This window comes from Hemitrygon akajei, chromosome 23, assembly GCF_048418815.1.
Source record: "Hemitrygon akajei chromosome 23, sHemAka1.3, whole genome shotgun sequence".
Taxonomy (NCBI): Eukaryota; Metazoa; Chordata; class Chondrichthyes; order Myliobatiformes; family Dasyatidae; genus Hemitrygon; species Hemitrygon akajei.
The window spans coordinates 62,814,724-62,842,642 of record NC_133146.1 but is presented as its reverse complement, the minus strand read 5'-3'; the positions used below and the strand labels follow the sequence as shown (position 1 = coordinate 62,842,642).

General features: G+C 39.8%; 1 protein-coding gene across 2 annotated transcripts in view; it reads left to right on the top strand.

Annotated features, from left to right (window-relative positions):
- shtn1 (shootin 1) overlaps window positions 1-23,222 on the top strand; it is an 88,295-nt gene extending 65,073 nt beyond the window's left edge. Inside the window, exons 12-16 of one of the 2 annotated variants that reach the window (XM_073026838.1) lie at window positions 1,062-1,141; window positions 16,263-16,360; window positions 17,782-17,844; window positions 21,998-22,106; window positions 23,057-23,222. In XM_073026838.1, the coding sequence (XP_072882939.1) occupies window positions 1,062-1,141; window positions 16,263-16,360; window positions 17,782-17,844; window positions 21,998-22,106; window positions 23,057-23,106 (400 nt within the window). In that variant the 3' untranslated portion in view covers window positions 23,107-23,222. Of the gene's footprint in view, window positions 1-1,061; window positions 1,142-1,400; window positions 1,473-16,262; window positions 16,361-17,781; window positions 17,845-21,997; window positions 22,107-23,056 lie in introns of those variants that run through there. The other variant, XM_073026839.1, reaches the window with a different exon arrangement.
- The last annotated feature ends 4,697 nt before the right edge of the window (window positions 23,223-27,919 follow it).

The following is a 27,919-nucleotide window of genomic DNA, read 5'->3' as shown; positions in this document are numbered from 1 at the left end:
CATCACCCAGGGCATGCCCTTTTCTCACTGTTAACATCAGGTAGGAGATACAGAAGCCTGAAGGCACATACTCAGTGATTCAGGAACAACTTCTTCCCCTCTGCCATACAATTCATAAATAAACATTGAACCCTTGGACACTACCTCACTTTTCAATATATATTATTTCTGTTTTTGTATGATTTTTATTCTATTCAATGTACATATACTGTCATTTATTTTTCTTCTATATTATGTATTGCATTGAACTGCTGCTACTAAGTTAACAAATTTCACGTCACGTGCCGGTGATAATAAACCTGATTCTGATCATTCTGAATGTTAGGTCTGCCCCTTTCTTGTATTATTGTGGATTTCCACAACTCCCAAAGAAGATCACAAAATAATTCATCTATTCATTAACACGTTGCTTTCACAGGAACTTGTGCTGTGAAATTAGTGACTGTGATTCCTACATTATAACTGTGGCTAATGTTCACAGTTATAATGCTTCATTGCAAGCACTTTAAATGGCCAAAAGATGGAGGTGATGCTTGATAAATGTACACAAGTCTATTTTTCTTTATAATTATCCACTGGTTTGTACTAACCAGAATACTTACTCAAGATTTGTGTGCCCTTTTGTGTAAATTATTAATCTTCACATTTTACAGTACAGTTAATCCATTTACAGGAACATAGATGATTTAAAATAGCTGACATTTTAATTTATTTGCAGCTTTGAATAAGATGCATTAAAGAAAGATCAAGAATTTTTCAACAATAACTCCTTGAATATGTTGAATTTAATTCTGTGCTTGATGAAGAAAAGTATATTCACAGTGTTATGCTAGTCAGAGGAATATCTGCCATTCAGTTTGTTCTTCTTTACCCTGCAGTTATGAGAAAGGGGGAGGGAGAGAGAAATAGAGGGATTGTGGCTTCCCCACAGCTAGTGCATGATGGCAGAATAATTTAGAATTATTAGCCTAACCTTGAGTTTATAGACTGGATCAGAGAAATGACATGTTTTGTAGAGTAACTTGTGTTGAACTCTGAGAAAACTGTCAATTTTTCAACAGAAATCTTATGAAGATTCTATGTAAAAAACAAAATGAATCCAATTGGTCTGAGGTTGGAAGGTCCCTTACAAAGAAATCAGGTGAGATTGATATCCAAGCATTATAATTTTATATATGTAAAGGGGGTTTCTTCTTTTTCTTTGTTACTGTGTATGTAATCAAAATGGCGTCTTTGTTTTGTTAAAAGTAGGAATGCTTCTTTGTTATGATAAGTGCTGGAAGTTTGTTTGGGTTAAAGTTACTGATATTGTGAATTGTATTTGTTTGTTAACCAATTGGGATTAATGTTATTCTTTCTTGTGGGTCTGTAAACTGATTGTTGGCGGGCATTTTGGGCAGTCGGCGCGAGGGGGTGAGAGAGAGAGGACGCGATGCTGGAAGCTGGGCGACGGAACGGACCCCGAGCGGAGGTCCGAGGCCCAAGGTTTTCGGTGAGGAGAGGAGATGAAGACAGATTCGTGTGGAGCGTCTGGTCGACCACCGTGGTTGGTCCCAGGCGGCAGGTCGAAGAGTTCGGAGGGGAGGGGATCAAATGGTGGCCAGAAGACTTCAGTAATTGAGCTCCAACGATTGTGCACGAAGTGGTTTGGACTTTGATAAGTTTGGCGCCTTTTCTTTATTTTTTTCCCTTCATATATACTGTATCATTATTAATCACTTAGTTATTGTAACCTTTATAAATTGTACTCATTTAATCGCATATGGTGTACTGGCTGTTATTTGGTGAGGCGGGGACATCACACAGCATCCACACCAGCTGATTACCCAGTTTGGTGGGGCCGAAGGCTGCTCCCCCTAGACGAGAACGAGCTGAGCGAGCCTGAGGCGACCCAGGGGGTTACATATAGTTAGTTATAATTTTAAGGTAAGTTACATTCAATAAAAGCTGAAAATGTAGAAGCTTGTGGTGTCTGGCAAGTGTCTGGAATTGTTAAAGTAATGGGAACATCGATTTCCTCAGTTGCAGATCCCAGTCAGTTCAGATTGGCAACAACTCCTCCACAATCTCCATCAGCACAGGGCACCTCAAGGCTGTGTGCTTTGACCCCCTGCTCTATTCATTTTACACTTATGACTGGGTGGCTAAGCACAGCTCCAATGCTATATTTAAGTTTGCTGATGACACCACTGTCATAGGTCAATTCAAATGTGGTGATAAATCAGCATATAGGTGCGAGATTGAAAATCTGACTAAACAACAATAATCTCTTACTCAAAGTCAGCAAGATCAAGGAGATGATTATTGATTTCAGGAGGAATTCTCATCAGGGGATCAGAGGTGGAGAGGGTCAGCAACTTTAGATTCCTCAGCATTATCATTTCAGAGAATCTGTCCTGGGTCCAGCATGTAAGTGTCGTTATGAAAAAAGCACAGCAGCACCTCTACTTTCTTAGAAGTTTGTGAAGGTTTGGCCTAGTATGGAAACACCAAAGTCCTTGAATGGAAAAGACTTCATAAGGTAGGCTTAGCCCTTTACAGATAAAGCCCTCTCCACCATTGAGCACACCTACATAGAGTGCTGTTGCAGGAAAGCAGCATCCATCATCAAGGACCCCCACCACCCAGGCCATGCTCTCTTCTCACTGCTGCCACCAGAAAGAATGTTCAGGAGCCTCAGGACTCACGCCACCAGTTTCAGGAACGGTTATTACCCCTCCTGAACTAGAGGGGTTAACTTCACTCAACTTTATTTGTCCTAACACTGAAATGTTGCCACAACCTATAGTCTTGCCTTCAAGGAATCTTCATCTCATATTCTCAATATTTATTGCTTACTTATTATTATTATTATTTTTTATATTTTATCTCAGCTGTAGCTGGTAAAATCTGAGGTATAGGCATAGCCAAGCATACTCATTTCTCAATTGTTAGGAACTTTTGGACTATTTTAGTGGTGTTTAGTATAGCAGCTTTCTGTGTAGGACTAATTGTTTAATGCTAATGTGTAGTGACTTTGGGATGATACCAGTTGTAGATATTAATATTGGGACAATGTATACCCTGTTCATGTTCCATAGTCTTTCAATTTCTTCTTTATTTCAGCATATTTTTGATGTTTTTCACTTAAAAATTTGGCACATACTTTCCATGACCTACTGAATAAGCAACGGAGCCCCCTTTCGAACAGACTCATTCAGCTCCACTGTCACAAGGATCGTTAGAGAGAATGTTTCCTACTAAATGCAATAAGCACATACAACAGTTCATGTCTATGTGACAGGAGAACTCACATCATAGTACAAAAATCTCTGTTTTATTATTTCATATGTTATTATTGCACATTATTGCAACATTTTTCTAACATCAAACTTTATTCGCGTGTTCTGTTGCTTCTTCTTGGCTGGCAGCTTCATCTTCAGCTTCGCAGCAACCAAATGGTGGTCAGATCCAATATCTGCTCCTCTTTTGGCTCTCACATCTTGCAATGAACTTCTCCAGTGCTGGCGGACTATGACGTGATCAATCTGGTTCTCAGGCGAGACCCAGGTTATCTTGTGGCAGTGTCGGTGGGGAAAGAGGGTACCTCCAATGGTCAGTTCGTTGAAGGCACAGAAGTTGGTAAGGAGTTCTCCATTTTCATTCATATTCTCCAAACCATTCTGGCCCATCTCTCTCTCCCTGCCAGTGTTATCACTGCCTACTTTGGCATTCAGATCTCCCATGATGATCAACATATCTTGCTTAGGTACCTTTCCAACTACTGCTTGAAGCTGGGTGTAGAAGAGATCTTTTTCTTCTTCCTCTGCATTGTTAGTTGGGGCGTAGCACAGGATAATGGATACCTTCTGGAATCTGGACTCGAACCTGGCAGTGATGATACGGTCGGACACCGGTTCCCATTCTATCAAACTTCCGGCTGTTTCTTTGGACAACATCAGGGCCACACCAGCCTCATGCGGGTCTTCCTCTTTTTCTTTGCCGGAATAGAGCAGAGTTTCTCCCGTCTGCAGTTTGGTCTCACCAAAAGTATTCCACCTTGCTTCGCACATGCCCAGGAGTGTGAGGTGGTATCGGTTCATTTCCTTCACTGCCTGTGCACACCTACCTATCTCCCAAAGCGATCCAACATTCCATGTTCCGATTAGGATAGATTTCTTCTGTGAGAGCAGCTTTGGAACCTCCATTATGGTTTTCCTCGGGTGAAGGAGGGTTGTCAGCCCTGCAGCTTCCTGACGGGTTTGGTTGCAGCGCGTCATCAGCCTCCTGAATGGGGCCCTGCTTTTCCCGAGATCTGGGTTAATGGTTGACAATCTGTTGACGGTTTCTGTAACAATTGCTTGTTTTATGTGAACGGGTTGTTAGCCCATTGCACAACCCCCAACCTGGAGGACCAGGGGTTTTCTGTCGGGGTCACCTTCCCCTAGGCGATGGCATTTCCATGCTAACGAGCTCCACCTGCCCGGGTTTGAAATCAGAGTTTACCCGCTCCTAGATAGGCTGCCATCCAAGGCTAATGAGTCCTATCTACCCGGGTTTGGAATCGGAGTTCCTTCTCCTAGGCTATGTTGGTTCGCGGCACCTTCTTCCATATTATCCGGTGCACCCCTCACACGAGGGATCCCCCATCCACCACCCAGGGGACGTGCCTCAACGCCGTATAGCCCCAGCGTGAGGGTTATTATATATATTTATATATATTATTGTATATATTATTATTCTGTACTTTATTATTAGTTAAGCCAGCACACTGTTTTCTTTTCTTTCTTTATCAATCTTTTTATTAACTAAATAAAAGAGTACATATATATATAAACAAGAGGAGAATTATCTCAAATATCTATATCAATAACATTTATATAAAAGGTAAAATGAACATTATCAAGATCATATATAATGTTAATCTAATAGGATGTAATAAAGAAAAAGATAATTGATTCCCCTCTTATCCATGAAAAGAAGAACATAAAAGATAAACTTTTATAATTTTAATATACATACAAAAAAACCCACCAAAAAAAAGAGAAAAAAAGGGAACTGGGCAGCTCAAACTGAGAGTGAAAGCAAGAAAAAAAGAAAAACTTTCTGATCAAATCCAATATTTCAAGAAGGTAACTGGAAGAGCCATGCATCAAAGCATATGAAAATATTGATTAAAAGGTTGCCAAGTTTCCTGAAATTTAAAGGATGTATCAAATGTCCGACTTCTTATTTTCTCTAAACTTAAACAGGATATAATGGAAGTAAGGCAATAAAGAGCAGTAGGTGGATTAGAATCCTTCCATATAACTATATAACAATTACAGCATGGAAACAGACCATCTCGGTCCTTCTAGTTCATGCTGACGCTTACACTCACCTAGTCCCACTGGCCCGTACTCAGCCCATAACCCTCCATTCCTTTCCTGTCCATATACCTATCCAATTTTACTTTAAATGACAATACCGAACCTGCCTCTACCACTTCTACTGGAAGCTCATTCCACAAAGCTACCACTCTCTGAGTAAAGAAATTCCCCTCGTGTTACCTTTAAACTTTTGCCCCCTAACTCTCAACTCATGTCCTCTTGTTTGAATCTCCCCTACTCTCAATGGAAAAAGCCTATCCACATCAACTCAATCTATCCCCCTCATAGTTTTAAATACCTCTATCAAGTCCCCCCTCAACCTTCTATGCTCCAAAGAATAAAGACCTAACTTGTTCAGCCTTTCCCTGTAACTTAGGTGCTGAAACCCAGGTAACATTCTAGTAAATCTTCTCTGTACTCTCTCTATTTTGTTGATATCTTTCCTATAATTCGGTGACCAGAACTATACACAAAACTCCAAATTCGGCTTTACCAATGTCTTGTACAATTTTAGCATTACATCTCAACTCCTATACTCAATGCTCTGATTTATAAAGGCCAGCATACCAAAAGCTTTCTTCACCACCCTAACCACATGAGATTCCACCTTCAGGGAACTATGCACCATTATTCCTAGATCACTCTGTTCTACTGCATTCTTCAATGCCCTACCATTTACCATGTATGTCCTATTTGGATTATTCTTACCAAAATGTAGCACCTCACACTTATCAGCATTAAACTCCATCTGCCATCTTTCAGCCCACTCTTCTAACTGGCCTAAATCTCTCTGCAAGCTTTGAAAACCTACTTCATTATCCACAACGCCACCTATCTTAGTATCATCTGCATACTTACTAATCCAATTTACCATCCCATCATCCAGATCATTAATGTATACGACAAACAACATTGGACCCAGTACAGATCCCTGAGGCACACCACTAGTTACCGGCCTCCAACCTGACAAACAGTTATCCACCACTACTCTCTGGCATCTCCCATCCAGCCACTGTTGAATCCATTTTACTACTTCAATATTAATACCTAATGATTGAACCTTCCTAACTAACCTTCCATGCGGAACCTTGTCAAAGGCCTTACTGAAATCCATATAGACAACATCCACTGCTTTACCCTCGTCAACTTTCCTTGTAACCTCTTCAAAAAATTCAATAAGATTTGTCAAACATGACCTTCCAAGCACAAATCCATGCTGACTATTCCTAATCAGACCCTGTCTATCCAGATAATTATATATACCATCTCTAAGAATACTTTCCATTAATTTACCCACCACTGACATCAAACTGACAAGCCTATAATTGCTAGGTTTACTCTTAGAACCCTTTTTAAACAATGGAACCACATGAGCAATACGCCAATCCTCTGGCACCATCCTGGTTTCTAATGACATTTGAAATATTTCTGTCAGAGCCTCTGCTATTTCTACACCAACTTCCCTCAAGGTCCTAGGGAATATCCTGTCAGGGCCTGGAGATTTATCCACTTTTATATTCCTTAAAAGCGCCATTACTTCCTCCTCTTTAATTGTCATCATTTCCATAACTTCTCTACTTGTTTCCATTTAAGTAAAATGGCTCTCCTAGCCAATAAAGTTGTAAAAGCTATCATCCGTTGAGCGGAAACAGGAATATATCTGGCTTCCGATGGAATGATCCCAAAAATTGCTGTAAGTAAATTCAGTTGTAGATCCAAATTCAAGACTTTTGATAAAGTTTTAAAAACTTCTTTCCAAAAATTATCTATCTTGATACAAGACCAAAACATATGTGTTAAAGTAGCCACCTCAGTATTACATCTATCACAAATAGGATAATATTGGAAGAGATATGGGCTAATTCGTTCTTTGACATATGCGCCCAATGCACTACCTTGAATTGTATCAAGGAATGACAGGCACAAATAGATGAAGTATTTACCAAATGAAAAATTTTATCCCATTGATTATCTGAAAGTGACTCTCAAAATTCCAATTCCCACACAGCTTTAATTTTATCATTAGGTAACATATACAAATTCAATAACCATTTATAAATTATAGCTATCAGTCCTGTTTGAAATGGTTTAACCTGAAAAAGGGTATCTATTATATTGGGTGAATAAGCAGAGGGAAAATTTGGAAGTAAACTACATAGAAAATTCCTAATTTGTAAGTATTTTAAAAAGTGTGCATTAGATAGGTCATATTTGTCCGCTAACTGAGTGAAAGTCATTAAACAATTCTCCATAAACAAATCTAATAAAGTTACTATTCCTTTGGTTTTCCAAATTGAAAAGGTCTGATTGGAAATAGATGGTTTGAAAAAATAATACACACTGCTAAGTGTGTTTTTAAATGTTGCTCCAGTAACAGAAGAATTTCCCACTCAGGATCAATGAAGTATTTATTATTATTATTATTATTATTATTATTATTATTATTATTATTATTATTATTATTATTGATTTCAGTATGTTATGTGTATTTGTCTATTGAGTAAGTTGTTTTTGCTTCTTTATCCTGTAATATTATACCGGATGGTTATTATGGATTGTCCTATCTGTAATAATGAATTGGTTGTAATATAATTTAGACCATAAAATACAGGAGCAGAATTAGACCATTTGTTCCATCGAGTCTGCTCTGCCATTCCATCACAGCTGATCCATTTTTCCTCTCGGCCCTGACCAATCAAGAATTAGTTGGTTTAAATGTACATAAAAAGACTCGAATATAAAATCAAGGATGTAATGTTGAGACTTTACAAAGCACTGGTGAGGCCTCACTTGGAGTGTTATGAGCAGTTTTGGGCCCCTAATCTTAAAAAGGATGTGCTGAAACTGGAGAGGGGTCAAAGGAGGTTCATGAAAATGATTCCAGGATTGAATGGCTTGTCATATGAAGAGTGTTTGATGGCTCTGGGCCTGTATTCACTGGAATTCAGAAGAATGAGTGGAGACTTCATTGAAACCTATCGAATGGTGAAAGGCCTTGACAGAGAGGATGTTTCCTAAGGTAGGAGAGTCTAAGACCAGAGGAGACAGCCTCAGAATAGAGGGGCGTCCTTTTAGAATGGAGATTTCTTTAGCCAGAGAGAGATGAATTTGTGAACTTCTTTGCCACAGTCAGCTGTGGAGGCCAAGTCTTCATGTATATTTAAGGCAAAAGTCAAAAATGAAGGAATACCAGGAGAAGTCGGGAAACTGGGGCTGAGAGGAAAATTGGATCAGCTATGATGAAATGGTAGAGCAGATAATGGGTCAAATGTCCTAATTCTGCTCCTATACCTTATGGTCTTCTGGTCAAAAGACTTGGCCTGAACCTGGCCACCACCTTCAGAACCATGGGTGTACACCATCTGGTCCAGTTGGCTTATCTACCTCCAGACCTTTCAGTTTCCCAAGAACCTTCTTTCTAGTTATGGTAACTTTACACACTTCATACCCCCTGACCCCTGTAACTTCCACCATACTGCTAGTGTCTTCCAGAGTGAAGACTGATGCAAAATACTTATTCAGTTCATCTGCCATTTCCTTATCCCCAGTTTCCAGTGGTCCAATATCCACTCTCGCCTCTCTTTTACACTTTATGTATTTGAAGAAACTTCTGGTATCCTCTTTAATAGTATTAGCTAGTTTGCTTTTGCATTCCAACTTTACTGCCTTAATGACTTTTTTCGTTGCCTTCTGTGGTTTTTAAAGTTTCCTAATCCTCTAACTTCCCACTAATTTTTGCTCTTTTATATGCCCTCTCTTTGGCTTTCATGTTGACTTTAACTTCTCTTGCTAGCCACAATTGTGTCATCTTGCCTTTAGAATACTCTTCCTCTTTGGGATGTATAAATCCTGTGCCTTCCAAATTGCTTCCAGAAATTCCAGCCATTGCTCTTTTGCTGTCATCCCTGCCAGTGTTCTTTTCCAGTCAATTCTGGCCAGATCCTCTCTCATGCCTCTGAAATTCCCTTTACTCCACCATAATACTGAGATTGTAGAACTCTGCCTCTGAAATTGGATAAGGGTAGTATTTATAGTAAAGTATGGTGTCTTATATGAGTTTGTGTTTTAAAGCAAGATTTTGGTGAATGGCGTTTGCTACTTAATGGTGCCTGTGTAAGTAACCAGACTGAATTAAACTGCTACAGGATCCTGTAGTGTTTTGGATTGTTCCCGGTTTCTCTTAGCATTTTCTGCATTTATTTTCTTGAATTTGTTGGTATTTTATTAAGTATTTTGATCTTTTTGTGTTAAACACCTAGTCCTGTATTGTCACAAGGAACCCTTTGTTTCTAGGAAGAGATCTCCAACTCTGAACAATGCTTTCCTTGTTGATATCTAGTTTGCTCAGATCTTGGGGATGTCTTCCATGGCAGGTCATGCCCTTTCATTGGTTAACTTCTACTTCTGCAGTGATAATTTCTTCATTTTTCAGGGTTGTGCTTTCATTTAAGTTCAGTGCTGTGTACTTTAATATCAGAATTGAAAGTATTTTCTAAAATTTGTCATTTCAGTTCTTCCTTTGTAAATTTTCTGGATAGATTTTGGACCAAGATATCATACCAAAAGAACTTGTTAATATGAGTATAGTGAAAGTGCTTTTTGCCTTTGTTATATTTTTACAGTTGAGCTCTGTTTGGCAGATTTTCTAAGCCTTGAAGTAAATTCTGTCAAAAGTTTTCCTTTTATTGCACTATAGTCTATTTTCTTTGCTTGTTGACATTCCAGATACTTATACAATATGTTTCATATTTATCATTTAGTTGTATTGTATCCTGCTGCTCTGTTTTATTTTCTACTAGCTCCATTGCATCTATGTTTAATGTTCTGCACTTACCTAGTCCAAAGTTCATGTTTATAATTTTACAAAATAGACCTACTATTTAAATTAATTGCTTTAGCTTTAATGATGAAAGAGCATATAATTTTAAACAATCCATGTAGAGAAGGTGTGTTAACTGTACAGTGCCTGTAAAACGTATTGAGCCCCTTCCCCCTGCCCCAGAAGTTTTCATGTTTTAGTGCTTTACAACATTGAATCACAGTGGATTTAATTTGGCTTTTTTGACAATGATCAACAGAAAAATACTCTTGTATAAAAATGGAAACAGATGCTTACAAAATGATCTAAATTAATTACAAATATAAACACAAAATAATTGATTGCATAAATATTCACTCCCACCCCTCCCTGTATTAAAACGACACATCAAATCATCCCTGGTGCAGCCAATTGGTTTTAGAAGTCACATAATTAGTTAAATAGAGACCTGCGTGCAGTCAAGGCATTTCAATTGATTGTAGTAAAAATACACCTGGATCTGGAAGGTCCAACTGCTGGTGAGTCAGTATCCTGGCAAAACTTACACCATGAAAACAAAAGAACACTCCAAGCAACTCCATAAAAAGATTATTGAACAGCATGAGTCAGGAGATGGATACAAGAAAATTTCCAAGTCACTGAATATCCCTTGGAGTACAGTTAAGTCAATCATCAAGAAATGGAAAGAATATGGCACAGATGTAATTCTGCAGAGAGCAGGCCGTCCTCAAAAACTGAGTGATTACGCAAGAATGAAACCAGTGAGGGAGGTTACCAAAAGACCTATGACAACTCCAGAGGATTTACAAGCTTCAGTGGCTGAGATGGGAGAGACTGCGCATACAACAACTGTTGCCTGGGTGCTTCACCAGTTGCAGCTTTATGGGAGAGTGGCAAAGAGAAAGCCACTGTTGGGAAAAAAACTCACATGAAATCTCAGCTAGAGTTTACCAGAAGGCATGTCGGAGACTGAACTCAGCTGGAAGAAGGTTCTATACTTTGATGACACCGAAGCTGAGCTTTTTGGCCATCAGACTAAATTTTATGTTTGGTGTAAGCCAAACACCGCACATCATCAAAATCACACCATCCCTAGCATGAAGCATGGTGGTGGCTGCATCATGCTGTGGGCGTGCTTCACTGCAGCAGAATCCGGAAGGCTTATGAAGGTAGAGGGTAAAATGAATGCAGCAAAATACAGGGAAATCCTGGAGAAAAAACCTGATGCAGTCTGCAAAAGAACTACAACTTGGCAGAAGATTTGTTTTCCAGCAAGACAATGACCCCAAGCAGAAAGCCAAAGCTACACAGGAATGGCTTAAAAACAATAAACTTAATGTCCTGAAGTGGCCAAGTTGGAGTCCAATTGAGAATTTATGGTTGGACTTGAAAAGGTCTGTTCACGCACGACCCCCATGCAATCTGACAGAGCTTGAGCAGTTTTGTAAAGAATGGGGAAAAATTACAGTGTCCAGATGTGCAAAGCTGATAGAGATCCATCCACACAGACTCAAAGCTGTAATTGTTGCCAAAGGTGCTTCTACTAAATACTGACTTGAAGGGGTTGAATAGTTGTGCAATCAATTATTTTGTGTTTTATATTTGTAATTAATTTAGATCACTTTGTAGAGATCTGTTTTCACTTTGACACAAAAGACTCTTTTTCTGTTGATCAGTGTCAAAAAAAAAGAAATTAACTCCACTGTGATTCAATGTCATAAAACAATAAAACATGAAAAGTACCAGACAGGGTGAAAACTTTTTATAGGCACTGTAATTTGGTTGTTTCTGATTTAGTATTGAATTGACTTTATTACTTACATCCTTTATATACATGAGGAGTAAAAATCTTTACATTACGTCTCTGTCTAAATGTGCAATATGCAATTATAGTAATTTATAATAAATATTATGTGCAACAGGGTAGTAATATAACCTAGAAATACAGTTTTGTCAGCATGAAGTTAGTGGTCTGATGGCCTGGTGAAGATGATGTCCAGGAGCCTGTTGGCTTTTATGCTGCGGTACCATTTCCTGGATGGTAGCAGCTGGAACAGTTTGTGGTTGGGGTGACTCAGGTCCCCAATGATCCTTCGGGCCCTTTTTACACACCTGTCTTTGTAAATGTCCTGAATAGTGGGAAGTTCATATCTACAGATGTGTTGAGCTGTCTGCACCACTCTCTGCAGAGTCCTGCGATTGAGGGAAGTACTGTTCCCGTACCAGGCAGTGATGCAGCCAGTCAGGATGCTCTTAATCGTGCCCCTATAGAAATTTCTTGGGATCTGGGAGGCCATCCTAAACTTCTTCAACCATCTGAGGTGAATGAGGTGCTGTCGTGACTTTTCCAACACACAGCCGCTATGTACAGAGCACATGAGATCCTTGGTGATGTGGATGCTGAGGATCTTAAAGCTGTGTATGCTCTCAACCCCAGATCCATTGATGTCAATAGGGGTTAGACTGTCTCCATTCCTCATGTAGTCCACAACCAACTCCTTTGTTTTTGTGACATTGAATTGTTTTCTTGACACCCAATTTTTGTCCAATTCAGTAAATTAGAGAGCGGGTTTAAAGCTAGACAGAACCATAGTGGACATAGAGAGTCATCCTGGAAATTGCCTTCGTTTATTTTGTTAATGATGGTTATTCTTTTTTGGTTGTTAATGGATAGAATGATTATAGTATGTTATGCTTCACTAGATGCTGTAAGAACTTCACAAATATTGGGTGCAGTTTATATATATTCTGCCATGTGCAGAAGTTCGCTGATGACACGGCCATAGTGGGGTGTGTCAGGAATGGACAGGAGGAGGAGTATAGGAAACTGATACAGGACTTTGTGATATGGTGCAACTCAAACTACCTGCGTCTCAATGTCACCAAGACCAAGGAGATGGTGGTGGACTTTAGGAGATCTAGGCCTCATATGGAGCCAGTGATCATTAATGGAGAATGTGTGGAGCAGGTTAAGACCTACAAGTATCTGGGAGTACAGTTGGACGAGAAGCTAGACTGGACTGCCAACACAGATGCCTTGTGCAGGAAGGCACGGAGTCGACTGTACTTCCTTAGAAGGTTGGCGTCATTCAATGTCTGCAGTGAGATGCTGAAGATGTTCTATAGGTCAGTTGTTGAGAGCGCCCTCTTCTTTGTGGTGGCGTGTTGGGGAGGAAGCATTAAGAAGAAGGACGCCTCACGTCTTAATAAGCTGATAAGGAAGGCGGGCTCTGTCGTGGGCAAAGTACTGGAGAGTTTAACATCGGTAGCTGAGCGAAGGGCGCTGAGTAGGCTACGGTCAATTATGGAAAACCCTGAACATCCTCTACATAGCACCATCCAGAGACAGAGAAGCAGTTTCAGCGACAGGTTACTGTCGATGCAATGCTCCTCAGACAGGATGAAGAGGTCAATACTCCCCAATGCCATTAGGCTTTACAATTCAACTGCCAGGACTTAAGAACTTTTTTTAAAGCTATTATTAATGCTTTTTGAGTTAGTGATTTAGATGCATATCATATTATTACTGAGTTAAGTATTGTATGTAATGAGTTTTTGCTACAACAAGTGTATGGGACATTGGAAAAAATGTTGAATTTCCCCATGGGGATGAATAAAGTATCTATCTATCTATCTATCTATCTATCTATATATTAAGTGCATCTATTATCCATGAATGTGGGATGGAATCAAATGCCTTTTTGTAGTCAATATAACATGAAAGATTTCTGCTTTTACGCTGGGCTTGATTTAGAATTACAGAAGCTATTATCAGTTTTTTTTTACATCTTTTCATGCCCTAACGCCACCCTTTCTGCTCTTGTGTAAATGTCGTGTGGTTATGTAAGTGAGGGGCGATTAGTGCGAGATGCATGATGTTACAATTTTATATATAGTTTGTAAACAAGTAACTACCGGTAGTAAAATTATTACTAGTGTTTTTTTTTCTTTTAGTATTTGTACAGTTTGTTGTCTTTCGCACATTGTTGTCTGTTGTGTGCAGTCTTTCATTGATTCTGTTCTATTGTGTTTCTTGTGCTTACTGCGAATGGCAGCAAGAATATGAATCTCATTGTTTTAATTATCACATATACATTAATAATAAATTTACATTGAACTTTGAATTTTGTTATTGCACAAGATTTCACCATGTATTGTAATGAATAGAACTTATGCTGATTCATACAATTTAACAAAAATTCAAACATAACAATGAAGTTCACTCCTGCAAAGTGAATTGTGGATGACGTTCAAGCTTGAGCTAATAAATGCTGAAATGTGAGTCCAAGACAATAATCACCTTCTGAAAGGTGCAATTCTCAATAAGCTTTAACCATTCAGAGAAATGCTGTCCGTTTGGTGGTACCATGTCCATCCACTGATGCAGAACCACACACACACACACACAATCTCTTTGAACTAGATGGTCCAGGATGTAATTGGATTGGAGCATTGCCATCTTTCACCAAGTCACAAACCATCTTGACCTGGAAACCCATTCCCATCCTCTCCCTATCTCTGAATGGAAATGTTAGAACTCCCACTACCCAGACTACAGCAGTTCAGGGGCATTTACGAATGGACAATCATTTTTGGGTACATCAATAATGCTCATACCTGATAATTGGATTAATTAATGTAGCACTAATACCATATTCTAATTATTCAAGATTCAAGATTGTTTAATGTCATCTCCAATACGCAACTGTAAAGAGAATGAAATAATTGTTACTCCGGATCCAATGCAGTCAAAATAAAAGGACAATAAGATAAAGAAAACAATAATAAAACCCCAATAAACATAAATTTAAAAGATAGCTTAAATGCATTGTCCACAAAGTGACACTAGGTTGTACTTAAGGGAACTGATGGGAAATAGTCAAGTTGCAGTGGAGTTAGTGGGTGGATATGTGGATTAATCTTACTGCTTGGGGAAAGTAACTGTTTTTGAATCTGGTGGTCCTGATATGGATATTACATAGCTTCTCCCTGATGGGAGAGGGGCAAACAGTCCATGAGCAGGGTGGTTGGGATCTTTCATCATGTTGCTGGCCTGTTTTTTGGCACCTTTCTGTATATATGCCCTTGATGGTGGGTAGCTGATGGCAGTGATGCATTGGGCAGTTTTGACAACCCATTGTAGAGCCTCCCTGTCTGTTGCAGCACAATTTCCGTACCAGGCAGTGATGCAGCTTGTCAGGATGCTCTCAACTGTCTATCTGTAGAATGACATGAGTATAGATGTACAAACACGAGGAAATCTGCAGATGCTGGAAATTCAAGCAACACACACAAAATGCTGGTGGAACGCAGCAGGCCAGGCAGCATCTATAGGAAGAAGTACAGTTGACATTTTGGGACAGATGAAGATGTCCTGATGAAGGGTCTCGGCCCAAAATGTTGACTGTACTTCTTCCTATAGGTGCTGCCTGGCCTGCTGCATTCCACCAGCATTTTGTGTGTGTTGCTATAGATGTACAAAGTCCAGCTCTCTTCAGCCTCCTCAGAAAGCAGAGGCATTGGTGAGCTTTCTTGACTCTGTAGGGTTATGTTGTTTGCATTACAATATGCAGTGACTACACTTCTCAGGTGTGACTGACTGTACAGTATTTGTGAGTATTTCAGTATTGCTGAGAAAGATCTTATAAATGCAAAGTATTTTTGTAAACACACAACTCCCTTCTTGGTACAGTTTGTAAATAATTTGGTTAGGTTTCCTTTTTATTTCACCTTTGTTGTTCATCCTTAGTATGTGCACAATTAAAATATAACTGCAGATTCTGGAGGCTCTTAGAAATTGTGCTCTGACAATCACCTTATGTATGAAGAATGAGCTGAAAGTAATGCCACATTCAAACTCTCTATGTAAACATAATAGACAGAGATACTGTGGACTTCTATCAAATTATGGTCATTAGAAAAATGTCCGTCCAATATGCCTCCCTATTTTGCATTTAATACAAAGAAGTTAATGCAGATATGAAAATAACTTTATTCAGCAGTACCATGCCGAAGTTGTGGAGGGTAAAAATGCACGCAGTTTCATGTATAAATCAGTTACCTTCCAAATCATAAACTTTTTTAACTTTCCAAAGGCAATTCTTTTGATGAAGTGAAGAAACAAGCGGTTGATGAAATGATGGAAAGAATTAAGAAGGGAGTTCAGCTTCGGAAGGTCAATGAAACAAACAAGGTGACTGTGTTGTTATAATTTAACCAGTATAATGCATTTCTCTCTTCTTTGAAACTATAAAATATTTGTATCGTCCTCAAATAGTACTATTTGTGGTTGAGGAACTCTCTAACTCAGTAATCTAATACACTGACCTCCGTATAATTAATAATTTGTCCCCTTGTGTTCTTACAGTTAGTGAAGCATATTCTTCATTGAATTCTAAACTTACGAATCCAAAGTTGTGCCCTTTTAGTTAACTTTAAACTTGCAGACCACTCAAACTACTAACAAATTGGTGGCTGCTAATGCTTTGTAAAGAGCTGAGTTTTTAGAGAGCTAGCAGTGGTTTGAATCAGCACCTGCGGTGGTACCTTAACTTTCACCCACCAACATTATCCCCTGTACTTCTCTAAACTTTTGCTTTGTGTACTCAACTCACGGGGAATAGAAAGAGCCATAATTCCTCTTCCTACAACTTAGCTCCAAGCATTGGGAACTGGTTACTACTTTACCAAAGTGCACAGTTTATCTCAGTTGTTTCAATCCTGTAAAACTGTCTATCTACCTATTTCCATAGTATCTGTTTATCTTACTTTTAATAACGTTAGGGTATAGGCCAAATACAGACACAAGAGTCTAGCTCAGATAGGCTAATTGTTCGACGTGGACAGGTGGGCCAAATGGCCTGTTTTCTTGCTTGCATAACTCTTTGAGTCAATATGTTTTTAGCTGAAGGAAGTTAGTTTCTTCTAAAGTGCTGCTTTAATTCCTAAATGCAGATAAAATTGAAATTCTCTAGCAAAGTAACATTTGTAACCCCCCCCCCCCCCACATTTGCACAGAACATGAAACAGTACAGCACAGGAACAGGTGCTCTGAACCACAATGTTTGCACTATGATGCTAAATTAAGCTAGGTCGCTCCTGTCTGTATATGATCTGTATCCCTTCATCACTCTATCCAAGAGCCTCTTAAATGCCATTATCCATCTGCCTCCATCACTGGCCCTAGCAGCCCATTCCCAATACCTCTGTAAACAAAAAAGCCTTGCCTGACACAACTTCTTTAAACTACATCCCTCTCACCAGAAACTTTGTTTCCAATTTTTTTCAAATGTGGTTATTGATACAGTAGATAATAAATAAAAAATTACATGATTTTTTAAATTCTGTGATTATCACTTTATTCAAGATTTTGCATGTATCAAAGGTCACGTGAATTGTCAGCCCTAAGTTTAGTTGTCTTCTGCAGATGTTACTTTTGCCTGTTATTTAATGTCCTGAAAGAGCTTTTCCCTGTACTTCAACTGTTTTTTTCTTGCATTGTCACCTTTTTCCAATAAAACCATGCCAAATTATTAATTCTGAGTGAATTCCTGTTGGTGCTAATGCCATTAATCAGTTTGCCTTTTGGTCACACTTCCTTCTGTTTGATTCTAGACTGCACCTAATAAGAACACTCCTCGAGAATTTGATGCTTTACAGGAACTCAGAGGAATACTGGTAAGTCCTGAATTTAATTCCAATTTACTTTAAGTTTTTCTCTTCAATCTTTCAGGTTCCTTTGTAATTGTGTCATGGCCAAACAAGCTCCCCGCAGTTACTACTGTCAAAATTATCCAGAAGCAACTTGGGTGCAGTTCGGCACTTTTTCAGTATCAAAGTTCAAAGTAAAGTTTATTCGCAAAGTACATATATGTCACCATGTACAACCCTGAGATTCATTCTCTTGTGGGCACACTCAGGAAATCTATAGAATAATAAACGTATCAATGAAAAACCGCACTACTGGGATGTTCAACCAGTGAAAACAAACTGTGCAAATACAAAGAGAAGAAAGAATAATAATAAATAAATAAGCAATAAGTATCAAGAACATGAGATGAAGAGTCCTTGAAAGCAAGTCCATTGGTTATGGGAACAGTTCATTGTTGGGATGAGTGAAGTTATCCCTTTGGTTCAAGACCTAAGGAATAACTGTTCTTGAAACCGGTGGTGTGAGTTCTGAGGCTCTTGTACTTTAAAAGAGGGGGAAATGCTCTATGTAGCGTTTCCCACTCTTCACTTCAGCTCTTGTTTATTGCTGCCACAAAACAGCCATTTTACTGTGGCTGGAAAAACAACCGATTTCACGAGATACAGTTTGCCAGAAAGATTAAACCTGCTTCTGATTCTGACTGCTGTTTCCTCTGTGTGGACCAGCAGTGCTGTGAGATGAAGTGGCCTCCGCTGGATCACTATTGGCATGTATTGATTCCTTATAAAGCAACATAATCAGCCTAACTAGTTGAATGCGGGAGGGATAACCTAATGGTTAGAAATAAACAAGGTAAAGAGGATTATCGCTGCTGCCTGGTGGGGCATGGATGCTTTTTATTAGGTGTTTCCACAGTCCAACCTGATTCACTACTTTGGACTGTTAATACAGACACACAGATGTGCAGACTCCACTTTTTAATCGGGTGATGAAGCTTGGCATCAAATGGTTAACATCATTAGGAGGGGACATTTGTTGTTTGTGGAGTAGGCGTCCATCCATTGGAAAGGCTGCAATGCCTCTTTTCGAGCACCAGCCTGCACTCCATTGACACCATCAACACTTACCAAGGACCCTACCCACCCTGGACTTCTCCCCACTCCCTTTGGACAGAAGTTCCCCACTCTGTCCTCTCACGTCTTTGCACCTGCTATCACTTTCCCTTAGTGCCCCTCTTTCTTCCATTTCCCTGCTGGTCCAATCTCCTCTCCTATCAGGCTCCTTCCTCTCCTGCCCTTTACCTTTCCCACCCAGCTGGCTTCACCCATCACTTCCAGCTATCCTCCCACCCCTTCCTTCACCTTTTTATTCTGGCGTCTTCCACCTTCCTTTCCAGTCCTGAAGAAGAGTCTCGGTCTGAATCATTTCCATAGACCCTGCCTGACCTGTTGAGTTCCTCCAGCATTTCCTGTGTGTTGCTTTGGCTTTTCAACATCTGCAGAATCTCTTGTGTAGAAGATACAAACACTGGAGAACACGTAACACCAGGCTCAATGGCAGTTTCTATCCTGTTTTACCAGACTCTTGAAAGGACTTCTCGTATGCTTAAATGTGAACTCCTGATTTCCAATTCTATCTTGTGATCCTTGACTTTATTTGTCTAACTACACTTCCTTGCTAACTGTAACACTATATTCTGCATTGTCTTCCTTGTTAGTATCTTGATGTAATTATGAATGGCATCAAACTGTCCGGGTGATATCCAAATGAAGCTTTTCACTGAATCTCAGTACATATGATAAAAATAGGTTTGAGGGCTGGACATTTGTCTCTACCAAAGGAGGTGTTAAGGCATCCCTTCCCTCTGCTAGCCTGCAGGTCACCCTTCGGCAAAATGTAGCACATACCTAGCCCCCCCCCCCCCCCCCCCCCCGTGATCAGGGTTGCATGGAGCCATGGGAGCAGATGGTGGATGTTCATATGAGCAGCTGTTGCATATCACAAGTTCCGGTTATGTGGCCATGGACACCAGGAAGACAATCTCTGAAGAGTATTGATAACACTGGACAGCATTCAGACATGGTCGGGAGGTTCATTTGTTCTTCGGACCAAACATCAGAATGGGGTGGAAATGTGATCTAAATGATTCTGACCATTGAATGATTATTGGTGTTCAGAAACTGCTGATATCCTGGGACCTTCTCAAGAGTTTACAGAGAATGGTGCAGAAAAAAAATGTCCGTTCAGTGGCAGCTCTGTGCATGAGAATGCCTTGCTAATGAGAGAGATCAGGGGAGAATGGCCAGACTAGTTCAAGTGAACAGGAAACTCAAATAACCACGCATTACCACAGTGGTGTGCAGAAGAGCATCTCTGAATGCACAACACTGTGAATCTTTAAGTCGATGTGTCACAGCAGCAGTAGACCATGATCAGACACTGAGTGGCCACTTTATTAGGTACTGGAGGTATCTAATAAAATAACCACCATAGAACCATAGAACACTACAGCACAGTACAGGCCCTTCAGCCCTCCATGTTGTGCCAACCCATATAATCCTTAAAAAATAAGTACTAAACCCACACTACCCCATAACCCTCCATTTTTCTTTCATCCATGTGCCTGCCTAAGAGGCTCTTAAATATCCCTAATGTTTTAACCTCCACCACCATCCCTGGCAAGTCATTCCTGGCACTCACAACCCTCTGTGTAAAAAAACGTACCCCTGACGTCTCCCCTAAACTTCCCTCCCTTAATTTTGTACATATGCCCTCTGGTGTTTGCTATTGGTGCCCTGGGAAACAGGTACTGACTATCCACCCTATCTATGCCACTCATAATCTTGTAGACCTCTATCAAGCCCCCTCTCATTCTTCTACGCTCCAAAGAGAAAAGTCCCAGCTCTGCTAACCTTGCTTCATATGATTTGTTCTCCAAACCAGGCAACATCCTGGTAAATCTCCTCTGCAGCCTCTCCATAGCTTCCACATCCTTCCTATAATGAGGTGACCAGAATTGAACACAATACTCTAAGTGCAGTCTCACCAGAGATTTGTAGAGTTGCAACATGACCTTGCAACATATACACCTTGTGTATATCTTAGTAAAAACTTTAACTAAGATAGTAGCCACTTATAAGAAACTGTCAGTACAGTAGAAAGAGATTCCTTAATTAAACATGTCTAATTGATTCTAAGTGTTGGCACATGGACTAGTAAATCTGTGATCTGAAGGTCGCTAGTTTGAGCCTCAGCTAAGGCAGCATGTTGTGTCCCTTGGACAACATTGGTAGCGTGCAGAGGGGAGACTTGCAGCTTGGGCAACTGCTGGTCTCCCATACAACCCTGCCCAGGCCTGTGCCCTGGAAACTTTCCAAGGCTCAAATCTATGGTCTCTTGAAACTAACGGATGCCTTTTTAATTGATTCTAAGCTCAAGAATCCAATAGCCACAAATCTGTTGTTCTTTCATGGGTGTTCAGACAGACAATATAAACTTACATGATGAAATCCTTCGGGATTGTGAATGACTTGCTGCCACTGTGTCTTTGTGGGTTCTGAGGGGCTGAGGTGACATAGAGGGACTACAGACTTTCCCATGGAGATGCCTCTCAGCTTAGATGTAAATGGCTGTGCTCTTATCCAGAGTATCTATTCCTGAGTATAAACTCCCCAGCCAGGGCAATCAATCACAACACACACAAAATGCCAGGAGACAAGGAAGAATCTATGGAAAGGAATAAACAGTAAATATTTTGGGCTGAGACCCTTCTTCGGGACTTGAAAGGAAGGGGGAAGATGCCAGAATTTCCTCAGGGACATAAGTTCAACTTCAAGTTTAATTGTCATTCAACCATACATGAATACCAATGAATACAGCCCACTGAAACAGTGCTCCTCCAGGGCCTAGGTGCAAAACACAGTACCAACAGTTGCACCAGATCAAGGCACATATAGCACATATAAGATAGCACACAGTAAACATAGTCACACAAAAATATACTGTAGTTCAAGTTCTGAATCCATGGATGTAGTTGGCAAGGGCAAGCCCGCAGCAGTCTACAGATGAAAACAGTCCAGCTTGTCTTCCACCAAGCAAACACATAAAGGAAGGCATCCAAGATATTATGTGACAACTTTATAAATTTTTTGGAATTAATATGTTTTCTTTCTCTTGAAGAAATCTCATAAAGAGGGAACATTGGCAACCAGTACAAAGGTCAAAGAAGAAAATGAGCTGCAAAGAATCCTAAGGCACAGGAAAGAAGTAACGGAATCTGATGCTGGTAGTGAGTGCTCCATTTAAAATCCGTAGCTAGTTCTCCTTCTGTCTGTCCCTAACCATTTGCTCAACTGATTATTACAAAAATAAAGCCATTTTATTGCAGTAAATATAAAACTTACCCCTCAATTAGGCTTTTTAAGTTGATTTCAGTCTTAAGAACAAATCTAATGTTAGTTATGGAAACATAGATTACACAATATCATAACAAGTTACTGATTTAGAAGCATTTGGACCTAGGTTTTTCCCTATTTATTAATAAACTGCTTTTGCTGTTTTTTAACATGACTAAAATTGATTTGTTTAGATTATTACATTCTACAGGAATTATGTAAATAAGGTTGAAAGAGTACAGAGGAAATTCACAAGGATGTTGCTGGGTCTGGAGGACCTGAGTTATAGGGAAAGATTAGGACTGCAATGGGTTAGGCCTATATTCTTTAGAAAGTAAAAGACTGAGAGGAGATTTGATGAAGGTATACACAACTATGAAGGGTATAGATAGGGTAAATAGAAACAGGCTTTTTCCACTGAGATTGGGTGGGACTACAACCAGAGGTCATGGGTTAAGGGTCAAAAGTGAAACATTTAAAGGGAACATGAAGGGAAACTTCTTTACTCAGAGGGCTGTGAGAGTGTGGAATGAGCTGCCAGTGCAAGTGTTGCATGTAAGCTCGATTTCAATATTTGAGAGAAGTTTGGATAGGTACATGGAAGGCAAAGTTACGGAGAGTTATGGTCCCAGTGCAGGTCGATGAGAGTAGGCAGTTTACCTGTTCAGCAAGCACTGGATGGGCTGAAGGGCCTGTTTCTGTGCTGTACGTTTCCGACTCTAAGATAATTTTCAAATTTAGCTCAGTATTTGAGAAATATCTTGGAAAATAGCAGAGAAATGGATTTTTCAACCGGATATATTAGTTAAATATGAGTAGATAAAAAGTACTTTTTAAATTTCAGGTTCACCGCATAAATTGGCGGATGCACAAAGCAATCTGGAGCTGCCATAAGATCAGGAAATAAGTTCGTCCAAAATACGATCAATCACCCACCAGTGCAAAGAGAACCAAGCAAAAATGGAAATACATAACTTGCAGCTCCCTGCTCAGTCTCAAACAAAACAGAGGAGGACAACGAATTAAGAGTTAAATACTTTTGAGTAATGTTGTATATATTTGAAATCTTTTGAACTAGACATACAGAGTTGCTGATTAAGTCATAAGACTATAAGACATAGGGGCAGAATTAGGCCACTCGGCCCATCGAGTTTTCTCCGCCATTCCATCAGGGCTGATTTATTATCCCTCTCAACACCATTCTCATGCTTTCTCCTCATAGCTGTTGACACCCTGAAAATCAAGAATTATCAGCCTCTGCTTTAAGTATACACAATGACTTGGCCTCCACAGTCATCTGTGGCAATGAATTCCACAGATCCACCACATCAGTCGAAAGAAATTCCTGCTCATCTAAAGAAATTGTTTCCAGAAACTCCGGCCATTGCTGTTTTGCTGTCACGGATGCCATGGAAGCATAAGGGTTAGAGTGACACTAATACTGCTCAGGGCGTTGGAGTTTGGAGTTCAATTCGAATGTCATCTGTAAGGAGTCTGTATGTCCTCCCCATGAAGTACATAAGGTTTCTCCAGGTCCTCCAGTTTCCTCCCACAGTCCAAAGGCGTATTGGTTAATTGTTCATTGTGAATTGTTTTGTGATTAGGCTACGGTTATATCGGTGGTTGCTGGGCAGTGAGCTTGAAGGACCGGAAGGGCCTGTTCTGTGCTGTATCGCTGAGTAAATAATCAATCCTGTGCCTTCCAAATTGCTCCCAGAACCTTCAGCCATTGCTGTTCTGCTGTCCCTTTCCAATCAACGTTGGCCAGCTCCTCTCTCATGCCTCTGTAATTCCCTTCACTCCACAGTAATACTGATATAGAAACATAGAAAAACTACTGCACAATACAGGCCCTTTGGCCCACAAAGTTGTGCCGAACATGTCCCTATCTCAGAAATTACTAGGCTTACCTATAGCCCTCTATTTTTCTGAGCTCCGTGTATCTATCTAAAAGCCTATTGTAATAAGACCCTATTGTATCTGCCTCCACCACCATTGCCGGTAGTCCATTCCACGCACTCACCACTCTCTGAGTAAAAAACTTACCCCTGACATCACCTCTGTACCTACTCCCTAGCACATTAAACCTGTGTCCTCTTATGGCAACCATTTCAGCCCTGGGAAAAAGCCTCTGACTATCCACATGATCAATACCTCTCATCATCTTGTACACCTCTATCAGGTCACCTCTCATCCTCCATTGCTCCAAGGAGAAAAGGCCGAGTTCAATCAACCTATTCTCATAAGGCATGCTCCCCATTCCAGGCAACATCCTTGTAAATCTCCTCTGAACCCTTTCTATGGTTTCCACATCCTTCCTGTAGTAAGGTGACCAGAACTGAGCACAGTACTCTAAGTGGGGTCTGACCAGGGTCCCATATAGCTGCAACATTACCTCTCGGCTCCTATCTGACTTCAGCTTCTCTCTCTCAACTGCGGGGAGAATTCTGTCATATTATGATCAATATTCTGAATAGTTATTTTACGTAATTAATTAAATTTATTTATTTATTGGGGTACAGTTTGGAATCGGTCCTTCAAGCTGTGCCATCCAACGAACCGCGAATTGACCCTCGCCTAATCACAGGACAATTTACAATGACCAATTAACTTACCAACCGGTACGTCTCTGGGCTGTGTGAGGAAACCATGAAACCTGCAAGAAACCCACACAGTCACTGGGAGAACGTACAAACCCCTTACAGGCAACGTCGGGAACTGAGCCCAGGTTGCTGGTACTGGAAAGCATTCTGCTTACCACTACAGTACTGTATCTATCTACTGCCAATCACACCACTGGCATTTAGGGCAGCAATGAAGCTGGTAATTCCTTACTTTCCACTGATGGAGCTTGCCCTATTGAAGATCCCCAGCAGTTTTTGTTTGATGCACCAGGGTCACTTGCCTGCAGATTATTTAATACAATATAGGGAACTAATTGACTGAATTGATAATGAAGGCAAGCTTACATGATTACTGCCATCTCAGTAGTCATGTACTTTCAAAATACCCAGAATTCTGTAGTGTTGCAGTTTGAGTGATGCTATCACACCTTGGGTCATTGGAGGTCGGAGTTCAAATCTGACGTAATCTGTTAAGTGTGTGTATATCCTCCTCATGGAATGTGTGCATTTCCTCTGAGTGCTCTGGTTTCCTCCCACTGTCCAAAGACGTGCCAGTAAGTAGGTTAATTGGTCATTGTAAATTGTCCTGAGATAAGGCTAGAGTTAAATAGGGGGATTGCTGGGCAGCACAGCTTGAAGGGCTGAAAAGGCCTGTTTTGTGCTGTAGCTCAATGAATAAATAAATAAACTGAACTGCATTAAATTAAGTTAAATAAGTAATCTTCTCTTAGAACTCCCATTATGTTAATATAAAATTGGAACTGGGGCCTTCATTCTCCAAAGGGAAATAATTTTCTTTCCATTAAATTGGTGTTTTTCATTAAGTTTTTCATTTAGAATTTTAATTTCATTTCATTCTGAAAAAGACACTGATACATTGTTTTAAAATCTAATTAATATTGGGGTATCCACTTAACAAAATGCAGGGTGTATTTTTTTTTACTTATCATGAATCTAATGATAAATGAATGCAATGACACATATGTTGTGACTTTAAATGTCACATTAACCCCAACTTGAAGATGAATATTTCAGTTGGGTTGCTTTAGAGGCATTGACTTTTCTTTTAAAAAAGGAGTTGTTTGTTCTTAAATAACGTGAGAATAATTGTTCTATCTATCACATGTGAGGATTTTGGATACTTTATCAACTCAGAAAGTGCTAAGTAAATAGGATCACCTTGTTACTCTGGTACTTCCATTGGTAATTGAAGCTTTGACGCATTGCATTTTTGTGAAATGAATCTGCCTTTTACAGGTGTGTGCCACTCAGAGATTACAAAGGGTGTTAAAAGAGGTTAAATCAGCACAAATGGAAACGGAAATTACTTTCCAATCTGAGTTTTACCGAGAGTATATTCTTTTCAAGCAATCTATTTGTTTTCTAATCTTAAAAAGCACTAAAAATAAAGCCAGAAGTTGGAGAGCTTGAGGTGAAGAAGTCTGAATAAACTGCTAAACTTAGTTTGTGATTAAAGTCACTTAAAGCAATCACTGAGATGTGAGCTGGAATTGCATCCTTTCCTATCTTTCAGACTAAATATTCTTTCACGGTCGATTTAAGAGCAACAATGATATTGTACAGTGTGTGGATAGGAGCAGCAAATTTCATTTGTGGAAGTGAGAATTTTTTTTGGAGTTGCTCTTTGTCAATGTGCATAGCATTTTCCTCTTCATCTTAAAAGATTAGATTTGATTAACTTAGCCGAAGCAGGTCAGGCACTGATGTGTTGATCCTCTGTATAATTTATTGCACCCAATGAAGTACAAAAATACCTTGACGGGGAAGGAAATGAAATGAATCGCTGCAAATTCAAACACAATGCATGATAACTGAAAACCAAACAGTACTTTGTATTTTTGTATTCTGCACAGACATGGTTATTATGTGGAATAAAAGAATTATGTGAACTTCCTCATTTAGTCCACTGACCACTTATTAACTGATGAAAATTGATACTTCAGAATAAAACCTTTGCTGTTAAATCGGCATTTTCTTTATTTTCCATTAACCCATATATTGCTGGTATTTATTTATAAAGGACAAATTTTACTAAAGCATTCATTGTATGTTTCTCATTGGCATAGTTGAAATTCTTATAAAATATTGATTTAAAGAATGCATCTGCTTTGATAATACAGTATGGTGCTGAACCTTGCCTTGAAATAGTTTATTACAGAGGTGAAAAAAATGAAAGCTCTCTCTTGGAATCTTTGATTATGAATGACTACTGGGGTAAAGTTAATCTTTGGTAGCTGGCAATGGGTTTGCTAAACTATGACTTAATGTAAAATTTACATGCAGGGAAGGAGAAAAGTCATTCGTTGAACTTTGTTGTAACAGATGGTAATTTAGTTGTAACCCTTGGTGTTTGCATAACAATTAGGTCACTTGGCAAATACCCAGGGGGCCAAAGTGCAAATTGGGCAATTTTACTTTGGATCCAATCACAATAGCTGGGGAAATCAAATTTAAATAATTGAAGAAGTAATTAAATAAATCCGGAAGTTTATTTATATATACACAAAGTGAATTCCGGTTAATTGGCCATCGGTTAATCAGGACAGCTGCTTATTTGGGGCAAAAACTAGTTGGGAAAATAGCAGGACAGCACCCTTCCCTTTCTACCACTCACCTCCCAAGCCTACCAACCTGGGGTGAACGTCCAAGTGTAACCCTGTAATGCCCCAGGAGAGCATACGAGGTGAGGATTAAGCACAAGTCTCTGGCCATCTTGATCATGCTTGCTGACATTTAAACCAGCAGGCCCAACTTTCAGTGATCTCTTAAAGTAAAGTTCCATGATGCTATCCTGAATGGTGAAAAGGAAGTCTCAAGCTACCATCAGGCAACAGGTTTGAAGCATGAAGTCCCACACCATCAGACTCAAGACCAGCTACCGCCCTTCAAACATTTGGTTCTTGAACCAACCAACACAACCTTAATCACCTACCACCCACCAGCCTCCACATCCAGTTCATAATTCTCCAGGAATTCTGCCATCTCTAAATAGATCCCACCAACAAGAACATCTTTCCCTCCCCCCACCCCACTTTCTGCTTTCCGCAGAGATCACTCCCTAT